The 21,672-nt window shown below is 36.5% G+C and overlaps 1 protein-coding gene across 4 annotated transcripts in view; it reads left to right on the top strand.

The window, feature by feature from the left end:
• Nucleotides 1-21,672, top strand: part of SENP6 (SUMO specific peptidase 6) — a 127,326-nt gene that overhangs the window by 98,881 nt on the left and 6,773 nt on the right. For all 4 annotated transcript variants that reach the window (XM_068985055.1, XM_068985056.1, XM_068985058.1 and 1 more), the window contains 5 exons: nt 244-353; nt 470-586; nt 7,880-8,002; nt 9,332-9,424; nt 17,046-17,476. In XM_068985055.1, coding sequence (XP_068841156.1) covers nt 244-353; nt 470-586; nt 7,880-8,002; nt 9,332-9,424; nt 17,046-17,476 — 874 coding nt within the window. The remainder of the gene's footprint in view (nt 1-243; nt 354-469; nt 587-7,879; nt 8,003-9,331; nt 9,425-17,045; nt 17,477-21,672) is intronic.

A 21,672-nucleotide genomic window follows, 5' to 3' on the forward strand; every position in this document is an offset into this window, starting at 1 on the left:
GGATTTTACTAACATAATCTAATTTAATATGGATGATAGAGATCTTAGACAAGATACCAGAAAACCAGTTACAAAAATTGGAAGTATTGTTCTAGAAGCTACAGATAAAAAGAAAGTGGACCCTAGTTTTGCCTGTTTTTTATTTTTAATCCTTTTTAATTGAAAAGCATTCTTGCCTTTATCTTTCTGTTGAAATTTTTTCAAATTGATTTTGTGAACTGGTAATTTAATTTTCCTTACCAGGTGGCCCTTGAATCTAAAATACAACTTAAAAACAAACAAGAATTCCAATTTTTTGATGATGAGGAAGAAACTGGAGAGAGCCATACCATCTTCATGGGTCCTGTAGAAAAGTGAGAGAATTCCTTTACATTTGCAACACTTAAATTTCTTCTCTGTTTTATTACATTTCAGTGTTATACGGACCTATTTTTGTTTTGTTTGCTTATTTTTTAAAATTTTGTTACAGATTGATAGTATATCCACCACCTCCAGCTAAGGGAGGCATCTCCGTTACTAATGAGGACCTGCATTGTCTAAGTGAAGGAGAATTTTTAAATGATGTTATTATAGACTTTTATTTGAAGTAAGTTAATTTTCACCTAGCCTTTTAGCAAATTTTTAACACATCATAATGTATATGTTTGTTTTCTAGAGTCAGAATTGTATTTTGAATTCCATCAATGCCACTTACTGTGTGACATTTGGAAAGTAATGTCTCTGTGTGTTTCTTCATTTTAAAAATGAGAATAATAGGATTGCAAGGGATTTCTGTGTATTAATTTTATATCCTGTGACTTTACTGTGTTCATTGATTAGCTTTAGTAATTTCTGATGTCATCTTTAGGCTTTTCTGTGTAGAGGATCATGTCATCTGCAGTGAGGGTTTTACTTCTCCTTTTCCAATCTGGATTCCTTTTATTTCTATTTCTTATCTAATTGCTGTGGCTAGAACTTCCAAAACTATGATGAATGGTAGTGCTGGAGATGGTGTGGAGAAAAGGGAACCCTCTTACACTGTTTGTGGGATTGCAAACTGGTACAGCCACTATGGAGAAGAAGTTGGAGGTTCCTTAAAAAACTGGGTATAGAACTGCTGTATGACCCAGCAGTCCCAGTGGTGGGCATATACCCTGAAGAAACCGGAATTGAAACAGACACTGTGCTTTCATTGTCAGACCCAGTGTTCATTGCAGCACTATTTACAATAGCTAGGACACAGAAGCAACCTAGATGTCCATCAGCAGATGAATGGATAAAGAAGTTGTGGTACATGTACACCATGGAATATTACTCAGCTATAAGAAGGAATGCATTTGAGTCAGTTCTAATGAAGTGGATGAACCTAGAGCCTATTATACAGAGTGAAGTAAGTCAGAAGGAGAAAACCAAATACTATATATTTAATGCATATATATGGAGTCTGATTAATCTGTCTGCAGGGCAGAAAGAGATGAATACTGTGTATTAACGCATATATATGGAACTTAGAAAGATGGTACCAGTGGATGATTCTACATGCAGGGCAGCAAAGGAGACACAGATGTAAAGAACAGACATTTGGACTCAGTGGGAAAAGGAGAGGGTGGAATGATTTGAGAGAATAGCATTAAAACATATACATTACCCTATGTAAAAAAGATGTCAAGCATGAGTCTGATGCATGAAGCAGGGCACCCAAAGCTGGTGCTCTGTGACGACCTAGAGGGATGGGGTGGGGAGGAATGTGCGAGGGAGGTTCAGGATGTGGGGGAAACATGTATACCTATGGCAAATTCATGTTGATGTGTGGCAGAAACCATCACAATATTGTAATTATCCTCAAAATAAATGAATTTTTTAAATGGGAATAATATCTAAAAGAATCTAGAAAAAATATCACATGCAAAGTGATCATAAATAGTAGCTTATTACATTGTTACTGTTAGAGTGTTTGGGGCTTCCTTGATGGCTCAGATGGTAAAGAATCTGCCTGAGTGCAGGAGACCCGGGTACGATCCCTGAGTCCTCAAGATCCCCTGATGAAGGAAATGGCAGCCCACTCCAGTATTCTTGCCTGGAAGATTCCATGGACCAAGGAGCCTGATGGGCTGCAGTCCATGGGGTCTCAAAGAGGGATGACTGAATTACTGAGCACACATACACATTGTGTTAGAAGTTTATGATTTTATAGGGAATACAAATATAGGATTAAAGTATTGACAGAAGCATTAGCATGGTGCAAATATAGCAGAAAAAAGCAGCATTCTCTTTGGGGGTTGAGAAATGAAGAATCAAGAAGCTTTCCTTGAAGGGCCTACATCATGATCTGTTAATACACATACATACATAACATGTATGTGTAGTGTGTTTATTTATGTATAAACTGTATGTGTTTACTGCTTTGTGATATAAGATGAACGTGTGTATGAAACAAACGAACCATCAGTGTGTCTGGTGCTCTCCAATATATTTTGTTTATTCAGATGTATAATATATATATTTTTAAAACTGGTTGTTAAAAGCCACTGGATTGGTTTTTATAGCCTATGATTGCAGCCCATACTTTGGGAAAAGACAGCATTATTATTCACAATGAAAGATTTTGATCAGAAAAGTGACATGTAATTGTTTCCTCAAGGTCATTTTGACAAGCAGGTTTATTGTGAATGTCTAGATGAGAGATGATTTAAGCAAATTTAATTAAGGTGATATAAGAAGCTTAGTTAATGCATTTTAGTTGCAGTGAAGAAGAAATAATGAAATGTTTTAAGAGGTAGAGTTGTTTAGCAGAAGTCCTGGACTGATCGACTGCATATTAAGAAGATAAATAAATAGATGTCAAATAACTCCTAGTTTTCTTACTAGTAAGATGTCCAAATGATTTTGCCACTAACCGAACTGTGATATGACAAAAGGGACAGTGTCAGTAAACAATTGTATATATGGTTATAGAGGTCAGTTGAGTTCTGACCTAGAGACACATAGAGATAGAAGGCTTTACAGATAGTAGTTTAATCAGGAGAATGGATGAAATTGCACAGTGAGGAATGTAGAATGAGAAAAAGAGCTATAAGGACAAACCCAGCAGAGTAGATTTTAAAAGAGAGCGAGTAAGGAGACAATAGATTCTGAAGGTATTTGAGAGGTAAGAATTTTAAAATAAAGATTTGCTGGCAAGAGAAACTGTCCTAGATTTTAAATGCCTAACTTTGCATATGTAGATTATTTTGAAACCTCACCCATATTCAAGGACAAATTCAAAGTTCTTGATAACTAAATTAAAGGATATTATTTCATAAAAATACCCAACAAAGCATATGAAAAGATCTTCAGTGTTATTAATCATCAGAGAAATGAACATCAAAACCACAGTGAGATCTCACCTCATACCCATTAAGTAGGATGGCTGCTTTATTTAAAAAAAAAAAAAAAAAAATCCCCCAAAATAACAAGTGTACAAAAGAATGTGAACAAATTCCAGCCCTTGTACACAGCTGGTTGGAGTATAAGATGGAACAGCCTTTTCAGAAGACAGTGTTGTGGTTCCTCAAGAAATGAAAAATAGAACTGCCGTTTGATCCAGCAACCCTACTTCTGGATATACAAAAGAATTGAAAGTAGAGCTATTTTAGAGATATTTGCATACCCATGTTCATAGTAGCACTATTCATAATAGCTAAAAAGTGGAAGCAACACATATGTCCATTGATGGATGAGCTTATAAACAAAGTGTGATACATATATATAATGGAGAATTATTCACCCTTAAAAGGAAAGAAACCCTTCATATGTACAACATGGATGAACCTGAACACATTATACAGTGTGAAATGAGACTCACAAAAAGACAAACACTGTATGAATCCACTTACATGAGGAACTGAAGTAGTCAAATTCATAGAAAAGCAAAGAACTGATTCCCGAGGGCTGCAGAGCAAGGGAAAAGGGAGTTACTGTTTAATGGATATAGAGTTTTGGTTTTGCAAAATAAAGTTTTGGAGATCTGTTTCACACAGTATGAATATACTTAACATTATTGAATTGTACACTTAAAAGTGGTTAAGATTGTAAACTGTTCTGCATTTTTTTCTTAAGTTTTCAAGAGATGTTATGTCTTAATACTAGTGTATACCACCTTAAGAAACCAAGCAACTGCAAAATCTTAAGCGATTGTGTAGAACAGTGCTGCCGTTATTGGATAAAGTGTTCTATGAATGTCAGCTAGATCAAGTTGTTTGACAGTTACTATTCATATCATCTTGGTCCTTAGTGATTTTATACCTGCTTGTTCTCTCAATTCCTGAGAAAGTCATTAATCTCCAACTATAATTATTGACTTGTCTATTTCTCCTTAATGTATTGTGAAGCTCTTTTGTTAGCTACATGCATGTTAATGTCTTCTTGGAGAATCAAGCCCCTTATCATTATATAATATTCCTTTTTATTCTTGATAATCTCCTTGTTTTTAATCCTACTTTGTTCAAAATTAATATAGCTACTACAGCTTTTTTTTGGTTCATGTTTGCATGATGTATGTTTCTTCATCCTTTTACTTTTAACCTATTTAAGTCTTTATGTTTAAAAAATTCTTTCTGAAAGCATATAGATGTATCTAAAAAATAAGTTCCTATAATTTTTTACATTTTAGTTTATTGTATTGCATACTAAATAGTCCATACTTTTTAGAGTAGAGATTTTATAGTTATTTTTTTGAAATTATTTTCAGTAGGCCTCTTGACATCATATAGTTAAACTTTAAAGCAAATTTTATACAATGAGCTTACATTATCTACAAGTTCTGCCTTTTCTCATGCAAATCACTGTTCCAAATAATCTAACAAAATGCATGATTTTAAAAACTCCGTTTATATTTCTCTCATGATTTTTAGAAGCAAGTTCAAAAGAGGAAAGTTTTTCAAATTTCACTATTGAAATAAGTAATTCAGTTGCCACCAGAGCTGCTCATTCTTTTCCATTTCTAACTCTACAAGTTAAAAGCAAACCTTTAAACAGTTTGCCATACTTATAAAAGGTAGAAGGGCATTGAATCTAGAGAATGTTAATAAAATACAGAGGGAAAGATCTTTTAACTTCATCCTGTAATTAAATTTCATAATTAAATTATTAGATTGTCCTTATAACAGGTGCATGAGTTTTAATATTTAAATGATTTATACATGGAAAGAAAGAAATTTCAAAGTGAAAGAAATTCCTGGGGGTTTTTTTGTGTGATAAACTTGGATTTCCCTTTAATTCTAGAATAAGAAACAGCTATTCAAATTAAAATTAATAATTCTAATACATGTACATGAAAAACCCAGAACTGTATATTGTCACAGAAATGTTAATACTTATGGATGTATATCAGATTAGAGAGACAGAACTAGTTACTTTAAAAGGCTTTTTGAAGTTTTGTTTTTTCACTTTTATGTCTTTAATTCCTCTAGGATTTGTTTTTATGCATGGTATCAGATAGAGACCTAATTTCATATTTTTCAATGTGGACCAATAATTGCCCTGGTATTATTTGTGAAGCAGTTCATTCTCTCCCCACCAGTGTGAAACCCTGCCTCTGCCATATACTGAGATAACAGTGGACAGATCTGTTTTCAGGACTCTAGTCTGTTCCATTGGCCGTGTACCTATCCCTGCATCAGTACCACACTGCCATGGTTACTATCTTTATTCTTGCTATCTAAAAAGGCCATATTCTTCACAAATGTTTTGGATATGCTTGACCTTTTTAATTCTTTCAGATAAATTTTAGTATCAGCCCATCAAATACAATTTTTAAAATTCTTTTGAGATTTTGATTGTGATTACACTGAATCAGTTAACCTCAACTGGAGGCAGCTTTGGCCCCAGGGGATGTTTGACAATGTCTGTGGACATTTTTGATTCTCACAAAAGGAAAGGATTAATCTAATAGCATCTAGTGGGTAGAGTCCAGAGATAACGCTAAACATACTACACTGCACAGGACAATGCCAGCAACAAAGAATTATCTGGCTTAAAATGTCAATGGTGCCAAGCTTGAGGAGCCCGCCACTAAATTTTTGCTATTTGGGGATGACTGATACTTATATTTTTGAGTATTTCAGTAAAAATATTTTCTGATCTTATAGCCAGCCTTCATGATAAAACATTTCTAATATGTCTGTAGATCTTTCTTAAGTTTTCTGTATGAAAATCCTTTCACCTTTAAATAAATTAATTTTGTACGTTTACAAAAATAAAGCGTGCTTTATTTAGTACACAAACAGACTAAAGTATAGTCTGTTTTCTTAAGTCACCAAATCCCATTGTTCATTCAGTTCAGTTTACAAAGGAGCCATTGTCATTTGTTTCGGTAAAGCAGCGTGGTTCACCCATTATGGTTACAGTCTGTAAGTTCAAGTCTAATTGACTACATGCTTCCCTGGTGGCTCAGAGGTTAAAGTGCCTGCCTCCAATGCGGGAGACCCAGGGATCGAACATCCCTGGGTCGGGAAGATCCCCTGGAGAAGGAAATGGTAACCCACTCCAGTATTCTTGCCTGGAGAATCCCATGGACGGAGAAGCCTGATAGGCTACAGTCCATGGGGTCGCAAAGAGTCGGACACGACTGAGCGACTTCACTTCACTTCACTTCTGTTTTGAATATAAGATGTAGAATTCAGCAGTTGATTTAAACTGTGTCATGAGCTGATTCGCTGTCATATCTTTTGTGGGGGCACACTGAGTTGCCCTAAAGCAGGAAATCTGTAACTTATGTCCTTTTTGAGCTTTAGAATTATTGAATATTATGACTAAAGTGACAGGTCTCAAAGGTGTGCCCTGTGGGTACTTCCTGTTTCTGTGCAAGATTTCGCAAGGTTTTCATATGAGCCTCATTTTAATAAGATAAATGTAGCCATAAGCTTGACTTTGCATACCTCCTTTGAGGGAGTTTAGGACATACACAATTAAATTTAATGTATTATAATTTATCTTTGTAATTTAAAGGACCATGTCTAATATAGACCTACCTTCAGGAAAAAAACAACTAAAGCAAGGAAAAATTAGAACTGATATAAGATCACTTTAAAGATGAGTCATTGTTACAAGCTCACCACTGTACAGGTTCTTTCTGTTTCATTTCTGTTTTTATAAAAAGTAGTCTATGGCTAGGTCATCATGGTTTATTAAGTGTTTAAAACAAAATAATACAAAGATAGCTTTATTCAGATAGAGTGCATATACCACACAGATCATGCATTTCAACTGTATAATTCCAGTGGTTTTTAGTGTGTTCGGTTTTGAAGCCACCACCATAATTAATACTAGAACATTTTCATCCCTCACAGAATTCAGTACCCATTAGGAGTGACTACCCATTTCCCTCGAACCTTACTCGCAGCTCTGGCAACCACCAGTCTCCTCACTATGTCTGTGGATTTGCATATTCTGAACATTTCATATACATGGAATCATACAATATGTGCTTTTCTATGGCTAGCTTCTTTCACTTAGCATAACATTTTCAAGGTTCTTTTTATGAAACTACATGCACCAACTTCGTCTCTCTTTATTGCTGTGTAATTTTCCATTGTATCCATACACCACATTTTCCATTCATCGACTGATGAGCGTTTCCAGCATTTCTGTTGGTTGGCTTTGATAAAGTTTATATGAATGTTCATAAATGGGCCCTTGTTTAAAAAGATTAGATCTTTCAAGTTCTAGTTTTACTCGCAAATATCATGTTTTATTACTTACAAATAATCTGATAGTAATCATTGTCTAGAATATGAAATTTTGTTTATAAAGTCTTTCAGTTTAAAGGCATGGAGATTGGTGGTGAATAGGTATTTGATCGCTCTGTTTTTAGTACACAAACTTAAGTTCACTCTGTTTGGAATTGCTTCTTATAAAACAGGTATTTGGTGCTTGAAAAATTGAAGAAAGAAGAAGCTGACCGAATTCATATATTCAGTTCTTTTTTCTATAAACGCCTTAATCAAAGGGAGAGGAGAAATCTTCATGAAACAACTAATCTATCGTAAGTCAAGCTTTTTGAAAATACTTTATAGATGTAGTAAGTCACTTAAGTTTAATGTAGGAAAAAAATCACTTGTTTATATTAAGGCAACTTTTTTTCCTTCTATTCTCAATTAGCAAAATTTATATAGCTTATCATATTTAAAACCCAAAGAATACCTGGGATTCGTAAAGGTTTTAGGTCTAATATGTCGATCACCATTTTCCAAATATATCTGAAAGTTTAAAAAAAGGAAAATTACTTGAATCTTATTAAATCTTGAAAATTATTAAATACCAATCACTCTTTTTTACCCTACATGTTCCATCTGTAGTATCTAACAGTGGAACCTGTGAATCTATAATATTAATAAGTTCTTTGGATGATAATTCTCAGACAAGGAAACAGTATTCTACATGTGAGCCCTGAGTTATTTATAATGTCTTTCCATATAGTGAGTGCATTCAGCTCTAATACTTGCTGGTAATTGGTTACAAGATGCACAGAGTCCATTTTTGTTATCAGTGCTGTTAAGTGTCTTGAATCGATGGCTGTTGTGTACGATATAAATAAATTTTCTGCTGTTTCAGTGATACCTAATTTTGTATCTTAGAGTTTATGGTGAAAGAAAGAAAGTGAAAGTCACTCAGTAGTGTCCTACTCTTTGCAACCCCATGGACTATGCAGTCCATGGAATTCTCCAGGCCAGAATACTGGAGTGGGTAGTCTTTCCCTTCTCCAGGGGATCTTCCCAATCCAGGGATCAAACCCAGGTCTCCTGCATTGCAGGTGAATTCTTTACCAGCTGAGCCACCAGGGAAGCCCAAGAATCCTGGAATGGGTAGCCTATCCCTTCTCCAGGGGAACTTCCCAACCCAGGAATTGAACCAGGGTCTCCTGCATTGCAGGCAGATTCTTTACCAGCGGAGCGATCAGGGAAGCCTGGAGTTGATGGTAGTGGTTGGTTTTGAACAGTGCTGATAATCTGTCCTGTTTTACCTACTGTAAAATAGTGCTCACTTTTCCTGCTCTCTTCACCTTAGTTCTTATAGGTCACAGTCTGATACACACTCAATATTTTTGCTAAAACTAGTTCTGCAACAATAAGCACCCTAGTAAGTAATAGTAGGAATTAAAGAATCTCTTTCTCCCAGATTCAGTGGTGGCCAGTTTCACATCTTCCCAGCTCCATCTCAGATATTTTGCTTTCTTTTCACATCTTGTTAAATCCTCTTATACAGCTGTTCGATCTGTTGACATCTTAATAGCTGTAATGAATGAATTGCTGCATATAGGCTGACAACACTGGAAACATTTCAGAAGCTTGATAGCTTTCCTCTTGTCTTACAGAATACAGCAGAAGCGACATGGAAGAGTAAAAACATGGACCCGGCATGTAGATATTTTTGAGAAGGATTTTATTTTTGTACCCCTTAATGAAGCGTGAGTAACAGTTTCCTTTACGTAAATGTGATGGCAATTTTTAGAAAATATGTTTATGAGGTGAATAATTCATCCAGTTTTAAACTTCTTTCTGAAACTTCTTGTATATGTTGATACTTATACTCCTTATTTTATGGAAATTTATATACTTTCTCAGTGAATCATATAAGATATGGAATTTTACAAGTACTCAATAAGAAATCTTCCTAATTTCATTTTATTCATCAGTGTAGAATAATGTCATCTTTTAAAAATGGTACTTGTGGTCTAGGAGACATCCTATAGAAAACACTACCTTGTACAGAATGGTGATTAGGTCACACAGAAGAATTTGGATTTTTAGTTTATAAAACACACTTTGACTCAACCAAAATGAAGAGAGAAGGTGGCTGGATTTACGTCATTTGCTCACTGAGAGCCATGTTTGCTACCTGGAGGTATCTCCTAAGTAACAGAGGTGGTAGACATTTTATGTCACTGTCACCCAGTGACTAGAGAGGCATAGACGCACGTTCGTATTATTATACAATTTGAACTTGAGAGTTTCTCTATTTCATTTTCTAACTGTCCTGCCCTCCAGTCAAAGACCTCTAGGAATACTCTTGTAATTGGGCAGCATGGGTTTAGTACTTGCATTAAGTGAGAACATATACCATGGCCGACCATGATTCCTCTAAATAAAAATGTGTTTGGAAGAGGCAGTAACAGAATTTGGTCTTTGTTATGGTGGTTTGAGGGAAGGTCTAAGGAAGCAGTGGTTTGTTTGGATAAAGAACTCAGTCAGTTCAGTCGCCCAGTCGTGTCCGACTCTTTGCAACCCCATGCACTGAAACACACCAGGCCTCCTGTCGATCACCAACTCCCAGAGTTTACTCAACCTCATGTCCATTGAGTCAGTGATGCCAACCAACCATCTCATCCTCTGTCGTCCCATTCTCCTCCCACCTTCAATCTTCCTAACATCAGGGTCTTTCCCAGTGAGTCAGCTCTTTGCATCAGGTGGCCAAAGTATTGGAGTTTCAGCTTCAGCATCAGTCCTTCCAATGCATATTCAGGACTGATTTCCTTTAGGATGGACTGGTTGGATCCCCTTGCAGTCCAAGGGGCTCTCAAGAGTCTTCTCCAACACCACAGTTCAAAAGCATCAATTCTTTGGTGCCCAGCCTTCTTTATAGTACAACTCTCACATCCTTACGTGACTACTGGAAAAACCATAGCTTTGACTAGACAGACCTTTGTTGGTAAAGTAATGTCTCTGCTTTTTAATTGCTGTCTAGGTTGGTCATAACTTTTCTTCCAAGGAGTAACCGTCTTTTAATTTCATGGCTGCAGTCACCATATGCAGTGATTTTGGAGCCCCCCAAAATAAAGTCTCTCACTCTTTTCATTGTTTCCCCATCTATTTGCCATGAAATGATGGGACCAGATGCCATGATCTTAGTTTTCTGAGTGTTGAGTTTTAAGCCAAATTTTTCACTCTCCTCTTTCACTTTCATCAAGAGGCTTTTTATTTCCTCTTCACTTTCTGCCATAAGGGTGGTGTCATCTGCATATCTGAGGTTATTGATATTTCTCCCGGCAATCTTGATTCCAGCTTAAGCTTCCTCCAGCCCAGCATTTATCATGATGTACTCTGCAAGTTAAAATAAGCAAGCTGACAATATACAGCCCTGACGTACTCGTTTCCCTATTTGGAACCAGTCTGTTATGTCCAGTTCTAACTGTTGCTTCCTGATCTGCATACAGATTTTTCAAGAGGCAGGTCAGGTGGTCTGATAATTTTCCACAGTTTGTTGTGATCCACACAGTCAAAGGCTTTGGTATAGTCAATAAAGCAGTAGATGTTTTTCTGGAACTCCCTTGCTTTCTCAGTGATCCATCAGATGTTGGCAATTTGATCTCTTGTTCCTCTGCCTTTTCTAAGACCAGCTTGAACATCTGGAAGTTCACGGTTCATGTACCATTGAAACCTAGCTTGGAGAATTTTGAGCATTTCTTTACTAGCATGTGAGATGAGTGCAATTGTGTGGTAGTTTGAGCATTCTATGGCATTGCCTTTCTTTGGGATTGGAATGAAAACGGACCTTTTCCAGTCCTGTGGCCACTGCTGAGTTTTCCAAATTTGTTGGCATATTGAGTGCAGCACTTTCACAGCATCATCTTTTAGGACTTGTAATAGCTCCACTGGAATTCCATCACCTCCGCTAGCTTTGTTCATTATGATGCTTCCTAAGGCCCACTTGACTTTGCCTTCCAGGATGTCTGGCTCTAGGTGAGTGATCACACCATTGTGATTATCTGGGTTGTGAATATCTTTTTTGTACAGTTCTTCTGATTATTCTTGCCATCTTTTCTTAATATCTTCTGCTTCTGTTAGGTCCATACAATGTCTGTCCTTTATTTTGCCCATCTTTGCATGAAATGTTCCCTTGGTTTCTCTAATTTTCTTGAAGAGATCTCTAGTCTTTCCCATTCTATTGTTTTGCTCTTTTTTTTGGCATTGATCACTGAGGATGGCTTTCTTATCTCTTCTTGCTATTCTTTGGAACTCTGCATTCAAATGGGTATATCTTTCCTTTTCTCCTTTGCCTTTTGCTTCTCTTTTTTTCACAGCTATCTGTAAGGCCTCCTCAGACAGCCATTTTGCCTTTTTGCATTTCTTTTTCGTGGGGATGGTCTTGATCCTTGTCACCTGTACAATGTCACGAACTTCCATCCATAGTTTTTCACGCACTGTCTATCATATCTAATACCTTGAATCTGTTAGTCACTTCCAGAGTATAATCGTAAGAGATTTGATTTAGGTCATACCTGAATGGTCTAGTGGTTTTCCCTACTTTCTTCAATTTAAGTCTGAATTTGGCAATAAGGAGTTCATGATCTGAATCACAGTCAGCTCCTGGTCTTGTTTCTGCTGACTGTATATAGAGCTTCTCCATCTTTGGCTGCAAAGAATATAATCAATCTGATTTCGGTATTGACCATCTGGTTATGTCCATGTGTAGAGTCTTCTGTTTTGTTGTTGGATGAGTGTATTTGCTATGACCAGATCACTGTCTTGGCAAAACGGTTATTAGACTTTGCCCTGCTTCATTCTGTACTCCAAGGCCAAATTTGCCTGTTACTCCAGGTATCTCTTGACTTCTTACTTTTGCATTCCAGTCCCCCATAATGAAAAGGACATCTTTTTCAGGTATTAGTTCTAGAAGGTCTTGTAGGTCTTCATAGAACCGTTCAACTTCAGCTTCTTCAGCATTCCTGTTCAGGGCATAGACTTGGATTACTGTGATATTGAATGGTTTGCCTTAGTAACGAACAGAGATCATTCTGTCGTTTTTGAGATTGTATCCAAGTCCTGCATTTCAGACTCTTTTGTTGACTATGATGGCTACTCCATTTCTTCTGAGGATTCTTGCCCACAATAGTGGATATAATGGTCATCTGAGTTAAATTCACCCAGTCCAGTCCATCTGATTTGTTTGTTGATTTCTAAAGTGTCAATGTTCATCTTGCCATCTCCTGTTTGACCACTTCCAATTTGCCTTGATTCGTGGACCTAACATTGCAGGTTCTTATGCAGCATTACTCTTTATAGCTTCAGTGTTTACTTCCATCACCAGTCACATCCACTACTGGATGTTGTTTTTGTTTTAGCTGTGTCTCTTTATTCTTTCTGGAGTTATTTCTCCATTTATCTCCAGTAGCATATTGGGCACCTACAGACCTGGGGAGTTCATCTTTCAGTGTCCTATATTTTTGCCTTTTCATACTGTTCATGGGGTTCTCAAGGCAAGAATACTGAAGTGGTTTGCCATTCCCTTCTCTAGTGGACCATGTTTTGTCAAAACTCTCCACCATGACCCATCTGTCCTGGGTGGCCCTACTGGGAATGGTCCATAGTTTCATTGAGTTAGACAAGGCTGTTGTCCATGTGATTAGATTGGTTAGTTTTCTGTGATTGTGGTTTTCAGTCTGTCTTCCCTCTGATGGAGAAGGATAATAGGGTTATGGAAGCTTCCTGATGGGAGAGACTGATTGAGGGGGAAACAGGGTCTTGTTCTGATGGGCGGGGCCATGCTCAGTAAATTTTTAGTCCAGTTTTCTGTTGCTGGCTGGGACTGTGTTCCCTCCCTGTTATTTACCTGGGGCCAAACTCTGGTGGAGGTAATGATGATAATGGCCACCTCCTTCAAAAGGTCCCATGCTGGCCCTGCTACACTCAGTGCCCCGACCCTGCAGCAGGCCACCACCTACCCACGCCTCCACCAGAGGCTCCTGGACACTCACGGGCAAGTCTGAGTCAGTCTCTTGTGGGGTCACTGCTCCCTTCTCCTGGGTCCTGGTATGTACAAGGTTCTGTTCGTGCCCTCCAGGAGTCTCTTTACCCTGTCCTGTGTAAGTTCTGGCGGCTCTATGGTGGGGTTAATGGCGGCCTTCTCCAAGGAGGGCTTATGCAATACCCAGGTCTGCTGCACCCAGAGCCCCTGCCCCTGCGACAGGCCACTGCTTATCCGTTCCTCTGCAGGAGACACTCAAACACATCTCTGGGTCCTGGCGTACACAAGGTATGTTTGAGCCCTCTGAGTGTTTTTGGTAGGTATGGAGTTTGATTCTAAAGGCGATTTCACCTGCCATCTTGCTGGGGCTTCTCCTTTGCCCTTGGACATGGGTTATCTCCTCACAGCTGCTCCAGTGGCATACATTCACTCATTTAGCAAAAAGATATTTGGTATTTTGAAGGGTTGCACTGTGACCTTATATTTGTCTCTGCTAAGACATTGTGAAATGACCTTGCTTTGTCTCATTTTTATCATGGTTGCAGAGTAACTTTGTCTGAGGTTGGTGTTCTGTAAGATTTTTAATGTCTAATAAGCCTATCTGTGCCAAGCTAGCTTCTGAATGTGCTCTTTTTCTCACTATAAAAAACATTTACTCTATAGTATAGTCAGATTCTTTTTATTTAAAGTCATGCTTTAATTATAACACCTATTATGATCTCTAATTAGCCCAGCCAAAGATAGGTAGACTAGGTTAAAACATTGGTTACGACTGTAAAGCCCAACCTCTTCAAAATGATTTGAGTCAAACATAGTATCATAGTATCAATAAACTTTAAAACTAAGTTTAAAATTAATCTTTATAGTTTCTTTATTCGCCTCAAAATTAGATTTCTTGACATTAATTTGTCATATCAAGTACCACATGAGCTGCCCACTTGGTAAAAGGGAGGGATATACATGGGAAGCCATTTGTCAGAAATTAATTATAAAAATTTAAAATAAAAATATAATTTGAGGCATATATAATTTAGTAATAGAGGCACATCCTTAGTCATGGTATCTGATGTGGATGGACGCCATGTTTAGTGCTTTGTGTCATCTTGGTTGTCTTGGTGAAAGGTAGCGAGTGGATTAGTTGTGTTCTGCAGGAGAACTGTGCTGTTTATAGATGGAAGAATAACTTCCAGATCATGAGGGCTTTTTTATAAAGAGATAAAACTAATTAGATAGGCTGCCTTGTATTCGTCATTTATTTTAATTTTCCTGTAGGTGGTTAAGCTAAAAGTTGATAAGCTATTTGTTAAAAATTGTAATTGACAAGGAACACAAATTTGATGTTTGGATCCAAACATCAAATTAAACTAAGTGAAATTGCCTGTTTTAGCCATGTCTCCCACTAATGGCTTAAGGTGAAGATATCTGCCATTAAAAGGGATCATAAAAGCAAAACTCTGGCTCTTAGAGGTTGAAAGTGAGGTCAAATGTATCCGATTCAGCTTTCTCTTTACAGCTAGGTGAAGGAAGATTTTTTTTCCCAAGTTATTAGATAAGGCAACAGAAAAACTGGCTCATCCATATTGTCATAGCTGAAAAATATTTATAACTGTGACAGACTTCGGTTTCACCTGTAAGTTGAGAATCACTGTGTTATACCATGTTTAATCAATTTTTAAAGCACATATTTTCACTTTATAACCTTTCTGAAGTTGAGATGTGGCTCAGTGTCAGCTGTGTCTTTGAGTTGATGAAGTGAGGAAGATGGTGTGCACTCTTCTCCCAGCCTGGCCTGACCTAAGTCCATAGGGTCCTGAGGGTTGATAATTAAGAAGAGGAGAGAAGCATTTCTCCATCTGGATTTTCAGTACTGAGGATGAAGGCAGCCTCTGTGAACTTTTCTACTTACTGTGTCTAGTGAAGAGACATACAGTGCCTCTTAGTATTACCTTGGGGAAATTTAATATTTTACATAAATAGAATATGCAATAACTTTTGTCTGGGTCAACATTCATTTTTCATACAGCAAATATCTACTGAACTCCATACTCTATGACAGATATTGTGCTCAGCTAATAAATTATATGACATCTTTAGCCTGTTTATTGGAATGGGTTGCCATTCCCTTCTCCAGAGAATTTTCCCAACCCAGGGATCAAACCTGGGTTTCCTGCATTACAGGCAGATTTACTGTCTGAGCCACCAGGGAAGACCCTTTCACATAACACTGTGCCTAGCAAATAGTAAACCCTGAATAAAATTAATTAGATTAATGAGTATTAGCCACTTTTAGCTGTATAGCTTCTTACTCATAGCTTATATCCTACTGTCATGAACTATGATGATACCTGAATTCAGCTCTAGCTGGAATCGTATTGATACTTCTGTACTGATAATTACACTAGATACATTATTTCAATTTAGTGTATTTTATTTCAGTAGAGTATGAGACAAGAATAATATTTTCAGTATTAAGAAATCCTTACATTATTAATATAGCCTAATAAGTGTTATTAGTACTTATTAATACCTAATATTAATACTTAATAATACCTAGTTAATATTAACCAAGCTTCCCTGATAGATTGGTTGGCAAAGAATCTGCCTGCAGTGCAGGAGACTCCGGTTCGATTCCTGGGTCTGGAAGATCCACTGGAGAAGGGATAGGCTACCCACTCCAGTATTCTTGGGCTTCCCTGGAGACCTAGATTCGATCCCTGGGTTGGAAAGATCCCCTGAAGAAGGGAAAGGCTACCCACTCAGGCATTCTGGCCTGGAGCATTCCATGGACTGTATAGTTCATGCGGTCGCAGAGTCGGACACAACTGAGCACTCACTCACTCACCTTATTAATAAGAAAAACATGGATGAAAAGTTTTTAAAAAACGATTATGTACAATGTTTAGAGAATGTTCAAACTTATAAAGTCTGATTAGTTAGACTGCTGAAGATATTTTAATGTTGCTGGTTTTTTACCCTTGGCATAAATAAAACAAAGGAAAGGTAAATGGGAATGATGAATTGCAGTGATGTAATTTACATTTTAATTGCCTGGAAAATGATGAATTTTTCATTCCAAAAGCAAGAAAATGTTCAGAGGATTGTTTGCAAAAGTGAATGCAGGCTAGGTAATTCTGACAAAAATTATGTTATTTTTGAATAGACATTATACTCTGTTAATGAATCAGTGAGTCTTCAAACAAGTAGATTAATTTAAGAATTGAAAATACTGGACATTCTTAATAAGTTTGTTTATAGAAGCTTTAGAAAAAATATTTTAATATTTATTGCCAAATATAATAAACTTTTCTAGTAATATATTCAGTAGTTTCATTTGTTTTTTACAGTGCACACTGGTTTTTGGCCGTTGTTTGTTTCCCTGGTTTGGAAAAACCAAAGTATGAACCTAATCCTCATTACCATGAAAATACAGTTATGCAAAAAAGTTCACCAGTAGAGGACAGTTGTATTTCTTCTCCTTCAGCCAGTGAAATGGACAGTTGTTCACAAAACTCTGCTGCCAAGCCTGTAATTAAGAAGATGTTAAACAGAAAGCATTGCGTAGCTGTAATTGATTCAAATAATGAACAGGAAGAAAGTGACCCTCGTTACCGGAGAAACATAAGCAGTGTGAAATGTAGTCTGAAAAAAATAAATCATACTGCAAGTGAAAATGAAGAATCGAATAAAGGAGAACCCACATGCCAGAAATTTGTTGATAGGACTGAAAGTGAGAATGGCCTACAGAATGAATATTTAAGTTCTATGCACCATACAGGTATGTTACTAAATGTTTCAAAAAAATCAAAAAATTCAGAATAAGTTGGATTTTTTAGAAACAGGATTAAAATTTCAGGGTGCACTTTTTCTTAAAGTCAGGTTTATTGTATAATTTACTTACAGTAACATTCACTCATAAATATAGCTCAGTGAGCTTTGATAAATATATATAGTCATGTAATCATTACAGCAGTCGAGATTTAGAACCTTGCCATTACTCAAAACAATTCTCTTGTGCCCCCTTGATAGTGAGTCTCCTCCCCTCATCCTTACAAAGAGTGCAGTTTTAAAATTAAAGTACAAGGTCTGCATTTTCCATTTGTAGGAACTTGGACTTGTTTTTATTTCGTAGGAAATTTACTTATTCAGCATAAACAGTAGTTGCACAATCTTAGATCTATAAGGCAAATTAGTTTGATCTTCTCAATTTACAGATGGGCAAATTGAGATCGAGGCAAAAAATTAAAGCTTTTTCCTCCAAATAGTTGTTGACATTCAAATTAAAGGTTAATTCCTGTTCCTCACTCTCTTTCATGGTTTTCAGTGGAAAGAAGGGCACTGGTCCAACCTCTGCTTTTTTATTTCCCTTCAGTTCTAATAAATTGTTTCTTTCCTTGAATCAGGTCCATATTACTAGCACTTATTCTAGAAATCTAAGGTATCTCTTCAAATACTTAAATTTTTTATCAAGTCAACTGCAGAATTTCCACTTCAACCTCAAAGTAAAATAGTCCACTTCATGAACTATAGTATGCTATATATATAAGATAGCAAACTTAATAAACTATGAATAGATTTAATACACTCTCTTTGGAGGAAAAAACTCAGTATAAGACATAGAAGAAATTATGTGACCTCAGAAAGAACCTATCAAAAGTTGTGAATGCTGAGCATACTTCAGGTACTTCTACCAGCCTGTTATTTTAGTAAATCAGAAAGCTGTCACTACATTCTTTCAAAAATATTTTTTGTTTGACATGCTCAGCTGCATAAAGCTGATATTAGGCCTATGGATATTGGTCTTTATGCCTTTTAGCAGGTATAAGAGAAGAGGCAAAAGGGGGGAATTTAGCAGATAAAGCCAAAAAGTACATCAAAACCAAGCAGATAAATGCAGTTGACCCTTGAACAGCATGGGATTTAGGGGTGCTGACCTTCTGACAGTCAAAATCCACCTCTGACTTTATCATCAGCCATTTATGTCATACCACAGTTCTACATCCACAGATTCACATCCCTGGATTCAGCCAGCCTCGGATTGTCCAGTACTGTGCTAACCTCTTTCTTGGGCGGAAAAAAAATCCTTGTGTAAGTGGACCAGTGCAATTCAGACCTGTGCTGTTCAAGGGTCAACAGTACTTATTTTTATTGCTCACTTTCTAATATATTTCATCAGGGAGGAAATGGAATGAAGAAAGGCAAAATAGGTAGTCACCAAGTCACTGTAATTTTTTTTCAGTTTTAGTATTTTAATACTTGAATAGAAGAAAAAAGTAATAAAAGGCATTGAATAGCTACATTAATTGCCATTTTGCTACACTGAAAGCATTGCTTAGATGGGCACTCTGAAGATTAAGCCTTCAAGGCAGTGTGCACAGTTTGTGTGCCTTTGAACAAAGTCCTGCCAATTAGTACATGAGAAGATGCTGGATATCATTAGTCATGAAGGAACTATAAATCAAAACCACAAGCCTATAGACTGGATTAATGGCTGCTTAAGCCTTTTTATCAGAGAAGGCAATGGCAACCCACTCCAGTACTCTTGCCTGGAAAATCCCATGGACGGAGGAGCCTTGTAGGCTGTAGTCCATGGGGTCATGAAGAGTCGGACACTTACTGAGCGACTTCACTTTCACTTTTCACTTTCATGTATTGGAGAAGGAAATGGCAACCCGCTCCAGTGTTCTTGCCTGGAGAATCCCAGGGACGGTGGAGCCTGGTGGGCTGCCATCTGTGGGGTCGCACAGAGTCGGACACGACTGAAGCAACTTAGCAGCAGCAGCAGCAAGCCTTTTTATAGAGCATGGCTAGAATTAGAAAGTCAGACACCAACAGGTGTTGAAGAGAATGTGGAGAAACTGAAAACTTCATATATTATTAATGTAGGAAGGTAAAATGCTACAGCTTGCTTTGGAAAACAGTTTGACAGTTTCTTAAGATGTTAGACATGAAGTTATAATATGATCCAGCAGTTCCATTCCTAGATAAATACCCGAGAGAAATAAAAACATATGTCCACACAAAAACTTGGGCATGAACAATTATAGCAGCATTATTCACAACAGCCGAAAGGTAGAAACAACCCAGATGTTCATCAACTGATAGATGGGTAATGGAAACATGATATATCTATTTAATGGAATATTATTAGGCCATAAAAAGAAATGACGTAGTGATACATGTTACAACATGGATGAAACTGAGAACATGTTAAGTTGAAGTAGTCACAGAAGACCACATATTAATGTGATTCTCTTTGTATTAAATCTCCCAAACAGCCTATAAGAGTAGACTGATGGTTGCTTAAGGGTGCTTGGGGATTGGAGAGGAATATGGGGAAAAGGGAGTGATAGTAAAGAGTTTAGAGGTTTGTTTTTGCTTGTTTGTTTTGAGATTTGAAACATTTTGAAAATGTTTTAAAATTGACTCTGGTGATAGTTGCACACAGTATGTGTAAATATACAAAAACCACTTAATTGTACACTTTAAGGGGGTGAATTGTATGGTATGTGAATTATATCTCTAGAGAACATTTTTTAAGTTCCTTTTCGATCAATAATTTCATATAGTTTAATATGAATTCAAGTTAAAAAATGAATTAAAATGCATGACTTAGAGCAATGAGACAAAGCCTTAGGGCTTCCTTCATCTACACAAACCCCAGAAATTCCTAGTGGCCCTTTCCTACAAGTTAGTGTTTACTTGAGAAGTAATTGGTTAAATTTGAGTATATGTCCCAGTGAATCCTTTAGTTTGCCCTTTCAGTATCTGTTTATTCTTCTTTGAAAAATTATAGTTTGTGCTTTGGTTTTGTTTTTTTTTTAAGTATGTGTGTAACTATATCAATTATCCTTGAAGGTAATTAATTTAACATTATTATGTGTGATACACTGGTGTTTTTCTATCCTTTTTTAATGTTTATCTTAATCCAGTGATGATAGTGTCCCACAGTTCTCTAGAATGGGTTTGTATTTTTTTTTTAAGGAATGAAGTCTCATTTTTCATCAGATGTTTTCAAGGGCTCACTCACCCAAAAGAACATTGAATAGCCTCAGAGAGGATGGTTTAAGCAGTCTATGCTATATAAAATTATGACATCAAAATTTAAGAAGTAGAGCTTGTAAAAATTGTTTGTGATTATGATTTGTATCTTATTGATCTATTTCTGTTTGGTTTGATAGTTGACAGGGCTTAAATGAAGCATTTTAGGTAGTTTAAACATAATTTAACCACTGAACACATATAGTCACAAGTGACTTCGATGTAGGTTGACATGCTACAGCAAATAAATAGAATTGTATCTTGACACAGGGATTAGGTTTTTAAGATCAACTGTAGGAAAGTAATAATGTGTGTTATTATTACTTTGATTTGCTGCTTTTTCAGTTGGGCACCATTTGAAATAGTTGTCCTGTGATGTATGGTATCAATACATGAAAAATATGTTTAAATTCTAGAATCGCACTTGGTTCGGCATCTTCAGATGATCTCACTATGTGAGAACCTCAGGAACTAGGACTGGTTGTGAGAATAGCTGATTGAGTTACTGCCACTCAATTTATACTAGAGCATTTGTTTACTGAATGAAACAACTGAAGAAATTGACTATACTATTTACTTTTCTTTCCTTTTTACAATGCACTGTGTTTTCATTTGTATAAATTCATGTTTATATGACACAATTTCTGGGTAAAAGGTATAGTTAGGAATATTTTGATTCTAAAACAACTTGATTGTAATCACTAATTCTGAATTACCTAAGGATTTAGACAGATTTTACTTAAATATAGGTATTTTAGCTTCAAAACATTAAAATACAAATTTTTAAAAAGATAAATTGTAAAGGTTATTCTTTGCATAATAAAAGGATTAATCATAGGGCTTTAGTATTTTAAATAGTATTTTTTATCACAACATTTAAACTTAATATATGTTTAATATATCTTTTCAGGAGCACTTTTATCCTGCTATCTT

Source organism: Capricornis sumatraensis, chromosome 13 (genome assembly GCF_032405125.1).
Source record: "Capricornis sumatraensis isolate serow.1 chromosome 13, serow.2, whole genome shotgun sequence".
Taxonomy (NCBI): Eukaryota; Metazoa; Chordata; class Mammalia; order Artiodactyla; family Bovidae; genus Capricornis; species Capricornis sumatraensis.